Source organism: Diadema antillarum, unplaced genomic scaffold, assembly GCF_040938485.1.
Source record: "Diadema antillarum isolate AM-2024a unplaced genomic scaffold, OU_Dant_1.0 seq00001453_RagTag, whole genome shotgun sequence".
Classification (NCBI taxonomy): Eukaryota; Metazoa; Echinodermata; class Echinoidea; order Diadematoida; family Diadematidae; genus Diadema; species Diadema antillarum.
Window position 1 is genome coordinate 19,889 of NW_027272199.1, and position 5,514 is coordinate 25,402.

At 43.0% G+C, this 5,514-nt stretch overlaps 1 protein-coding gene across 1 annotated transcript; it reads right to left on the reverse strand.

The window, feature by feature from the left end:
• Positions 1 to 618: 618 nt before the first annotated feature.
• Positions 619 to 5,108, reverse strand: LOC139709591 (protein jagunal homolog 1-like). Its single transcript, XM_071621553.1, has 2 exons — positions 4,792 to 5,108; positions 619 to 1,601 (listed from the first exon to the last, which is right to left on the reverse strand). Exons 1-2 carry the CDS (start codon positions 4,875 to 4,877, stop codon positions 1,154 to 1,156), a joined length of 534 nt encoding a protein of 177 aa, XP_071477654.1. The 5' UTR covers positions 4,878 to 5,108; the 3' UTR covers positions 619 to 1,153.
• Between the last annotated feature and the right edge of the window lie 406 nt (positions 5,109 to 5,514).

Below are 5,514 nucleotides of genomic sequence, written 5' to 3' on the forward strand. Positions count from 1 at the left end.
TTTGAAAATAAGGTTGCTGGTAGAATCAAATCATCCTTTGTGATCAGCAATGTCTGTTTGCAACCATTCCATTTTAAATGTTTGTGTCATATGTGTCAGTCCATCAATACACCAAACACTATAATACCCCCACCCCCCCCCCCAAAAAAAAAAAGTACAAGTGCATTTCTCTTTTTTGGGGGGTGGGGTTGAAAATCTCTCTTGCCTGAAATGAAGAAGAACCTCCAGTGCATTCAAAATGACACTGACATAGGGTGCAGTTAAACCAATCTCCAGTACGAAATAAGAGATCATGAGCTACAGCCATTCTACAGATCATTGGTATTTACCTCACATGTACAATTTCATGCAATGTAACTCTGAGATAGAGCCTGGCACTGCACACAATTGTGCAAACACAATCTTTATACGATGATTACGTACTGTGTACATGTAATTCATGACACAACATGCATCTAAATTATACATAGTGGCCAAAAGGGTATTAAAAACATGTGTTAAATGAACAGTAACAAATATTGTAAATGTGTATACGCCAAATATTTCACGAATTTCATGAGTCAGGTGTTATTCACAAAATTAAAGACAAGCAAAAATATTGACTCTTATCCCGACATGAATGTGACGCACACCGTAAATATTACATTTCTCCATTCGATACAGTACTCAACGATCGTGAATCTAACCACTCGCGAAATCGTCAGGAAGTCCCGATTCGCGAAAATTTAGACTCGCTAAATATATGGCGAATACAGTACTTGTAGCTTGCATGAGGGAACATGTGTATGACTTCATGGGCAAGAGTGTGTGTCATACTCAATAAAACACAGCACAGGAATCCCGTAACAAAACATCAAACAGTGGTACAGTAGACATTGCTGACCTCTGGGGGTGTGGAATGTTTTGTTTTCCTTTAAAGGTTGACTAATGTAAGTGCTTATTGTATGATCTGTAATACAGAAAGAGACTTTTTTTTTTGCACAATATATTTCTACCGAAAATACAAATTTTACACTAAACGGAAGTGGAGCCAAACAAATGCTCCTGTTGAGATGTTCACTGTCATAAATGGTCTTCAAGTGTCAATGACATAGCTCTGCTTTTGAAAGTTCACTTTACTGACATTTGCTTTAAATGAGACAGAATATTACTTTCACCTTGTCTTCCTGACATCCCAAGCTCTCTGAAGTTTTACTGAGTAATACATGGTTACGATGTAAAGAATTGCCACTGGGATGAACACCGCGATCCAAATTAGAAACACCGGCACATCAGCGAGGCGTCTCATCTCTCCCGTGATGAGGTACCTCTGGTAGGATGAGTACTGGGCTACCAGCCCGAAGAAGAGGCCTCCAAGGCCAAACATCATCAGACCGTTGTTGTGCAGGCTCAGCATCCAGACCTGGTTCTTTCTCAGCGCCTGAAGTCCGATGAGGGAGAGCACACCGGTTCCCATCCACGTGTACTGCCAGTAGACGGGGTGGAAGTCCGAGGCCGACTCAAAGAGGCTGAGGCGGGCAGCTGCCAGGGCGGCGACCTGGACCAAGACGATGGCAATGTTGAGCAGGACACATGTTCGGAATGTAGACTTCAACTGTGCACTGTGGAGAGAAAGTTCAAAATGCACTTACTGTTAGTCAAGTCACAGCCTTATCCACCTGTATGTTTCCTGCGAGACAACTTGTACAGAGTATATCAGGCCTTCCTTGGAATAAATGATCTAAATGATGTACCAAGTATTTCTACAAGCATGTGATTGTATCATTGCCCATTTCCAACATTCAACTTTGGGGTCATTAATCATAACATGACATACACTATTACTGTTTGAAAGGATATATTCTGCCTGCATACATAAATGTGTACATAAAAGATTTCACATGAACATTCAAGCTTGAAGAATGTTCTTGGTTCTTGAATGGGTGGACCAATCCTTGGACCTACACAATGTATAATGTATGCCATATATTCAATCACTTAATCTTGATCTTTTGTTCGGGATTATCATGCTATTGGTATTAAACCAGGCCACTCATTTGTTTAACCATCTGTTGAAGAATGCTTGTCGTGAGGCCAAATCCACTCAACAAAATGATAGCATCCCAATTGGCTAAATTGGGCGACAGGCAAACTCGGCCTCATCTTCAAGCTTGTACCATTTCATATCCATCCAGATACAGAGAAAAGATGCCAAAATAATTTGAAAGCATTTTTTTATTTACATAAATATTGGAATATGGAGGTAGACATAAACATTTTGCAGGTCCTTGTATCTACACTTCAATAGTTACGTTCAGACAACAAGCCCTAACCTCGAGGTTAAGCTCTTGCCCCCTAACTTTGACGTGTGTCCACACAACGAAGCTTAACCTCGAGATTAGGAAACCTCAAGGTTAAACTCCTGCCCCTTTGAGTTCGTTGATTTTTGTGTCCACACAGTGCTTAACTACGAGTCGGGACCCGCCGCGGCTCATGGTCAGAGCGCTAACCCTGAGATATCTCGTGGCTCTTAACATCGAGCTAACCTCGAGGTTAGCTAACTACGAGTGCGTCTACACGGTCCCTAACTACGAGGTTTCCTAACCTTGAGGTTAAGGCTTGTCGTCTGAGCGTAACTTATGGTTTATTGTACCAGGCTTGAGTTTTGGCAGCAACAAGGACTAACCAGCCATCACCACCAGTGTCGACATCTTGTAATTGAGCATTGATATACCAATGTACAGTACACACGTGCAAAGTAAAACCTAAAAGCAGCTGGCACTTCGGTTTTTGTAGTCACATCATGACATAGACTCTAACTTCTTACATGTTACATAGACTCTTCACTACAGTACACAGGAGGTTTCATTGGACTAGTAATGAACGATTTACAAATTCAGTGAATAATGGAATATGTAGGGTCCCATTACTGGCAAAAAGCATGAAATCAGCCCCACCGCAGTACGCATGCATCCGTGCGTTAGCAAGCAAGCTTAGGTTCTAGGTTTAGGTTAGGGTTGTATTTATGGTTAAATTAGTCAAGGGACATTAGGAAGTCTTTCCGAAAATGATCGGGAGAAAGGAAAGAAAGAACAGAGAAAAAAACGGGAGAAAGGAAGGACGAAAGTTGCTATGCTGTGGAAATCAGCCCCGCCGCTGTATCAATCTCGTGTAAACGCCGTTTGGTGGGGCCGCATTCACGAGTATTACACTACAAGCTGTAGCTGTGGAAGAAAGCCCCACCTTCGTGCTTTTATGTACTGTTGAATGCCACACGGTGGGGCTGAATTCATGAGTATAATTCAAAGAGGCATGCCGCCGCCATCTCCGTATTTACTAAGTACGGACACACAGTGGTGGGGCCTACCATTTGTACCTACTGACACTACAGCAGTACCGTACAGTACAATTCTTGCGGAGAAACCTTTGGAAATGTTCTACCGACATCAAGAAATTAGCCTACATAACCCTAGTACCCGGTTCGATCACAGTTAGAGTATGCATGAACAGTATGGGACCCCTACAAGCAAAACCAAACAGACCTGCTGGAGAAAATTCAAAGAAGAGCTGTTTGCTTTGTATGTGGGAACTGCAGAGAGAGGCCAGTGTCACAGCTATGGTGAGGGAAAGTAAATTTATCTGTCTCCCTACCCTAGAAGACAGAAGAAAAGAAGCTCGACTCACCACCTTCTACCAGGCAACAAACAACCAAAGCGCAGTACCTACGTTGTATACCACACTACCTCAAACATAGACAAAGAACAACACGAAGTAGCCAACATCAACGTTTATGAGAACCGGCTCTACCTTGGATGCCTACAAATACAGTTTTTTTTTTTCCCCAAGGACAATCAGAGACTGGGAAAGGCTTCCTCAACACATCATTGAACTGCCCTCTGTTGAGCAGTTCAAGAGAGCCATAGAAGCCAACTAAGCTAAGCATGGCAGAGATTTGTTTTTACTTGCACAGTGAGCACCTGTAATCTATACATTTGAAAGAGCACAAAGCACAAATGACATCCACTGTCTGAAGCACCACCACGAACCCTCATCCAGTTGCTGCGTACAGGCTTTGATGAGAAGCACCATATAGAAGTAGTAGAAGTAGAAGTACATAGATGCCAAGTTCAAAAAATTTTTATGAGTGAGATTTTCATGACTCAGCATCTCGGCGCGTGCGCATGTGCATGAGCGAGGGAGCGAAGCGACTGAGAGAGGGGAAGGTGTGGGAGGGGGGTGTTGCCCTCCCACGGTAGGGAGGTTTTTCAATTTTTAGCTCTTAATGGTGCAAGCTGGTGCATACTTAAGTGACTATTTTTTACTTATTTTGAAAGACAAAAGGGAAATATGCCTTCAATTGCAACTCTCACTTTAATCTTTTAAGCTATAGAGTCTACTCCTGCTGCGTCAGAAAAATGGGTGCCATGCGTGAGATCGTGAGACAGACCCTAAATTTTAAATGCTTGAGACTTGGTACGCAGAGACCAGCTCTGGAAGTACAAAAGACAGCATGTAGCAGTCAGAGTCAGTACAGTAGTACAGTCAATAGGTATAGGTCTAACGTTATGTAGATTTCTAACTTGTTTATATGTAATTTTATATCACTTTTGTTAGTAAATATTAGTATCAACACAAAGATTTGAAATGACAGGTCAAGCTAGAGTAGACCCTAGTACTAGTAGTAGAGAAGAAAGAAAGATTAAAAGAATAAAGGAGAAAAGAGGAACTAATAATCTAATTCATGAGTATCATGCATTCAGATCACCAGCTGTAATTTATGTCGTAAACACAGTTCAGGTTTAGATGAATCACCTTATCTTGTATTGTGATGCAACTTGCTCTCTATGCTGATAATCACTACCATCTGTTCCCGCTACTCTGGCGCCCTTCGAAGACATCTTCCTGGCCGCTGATCCACGCCCACTGGTCGGCGTGCGTGGCGTTCACCCGTATGTTGAAAACTCGCAGATATTTGTGCAGACAGTAACTGGGGCCCGGGGCAGTACCACGTTCTTGTAGGTTAATTGTAAGTTGCGAATTTGCGAGACAGTGGTTAGAATCTATACGAAATTGGGCAGCGAATGAGAAGCTACTTGCTGTAGAGATCGGGCGGGGAGCAGGCGGGTACGTCTGGGGTTTAGTTTAGCTGGCCGCGGTTGGGTCGTCAATAGCCCTATCTAGCTCGCGCTCAAGATGAGTGATGCAGTGTACCAGCGCTATACGCTATGCGACGATCCCGAGACGTACAATGTGTATGCGACAACGTGTAAACGTGTATTTACGAAGCGCAAAAGGATGTATTGTGGCGTCAAGGGGAAAAAAACAAAAACAAAAGTGAACTGCCTGATTACACCTACGACTGTACATTGTATCATTTACCTGCGATGCGATGATACGAATCTGGGAGAGGGGGGGGGGGGGGGGGGGGGGGGGGGGGAGATTTCTCTTTGCACCTCCCTGCTGTGTCATGTAAAAAAAAACTTACTCACTCGCACACTCATCATCCGCAACTTCTTTAATTGGTATTTCAATAGA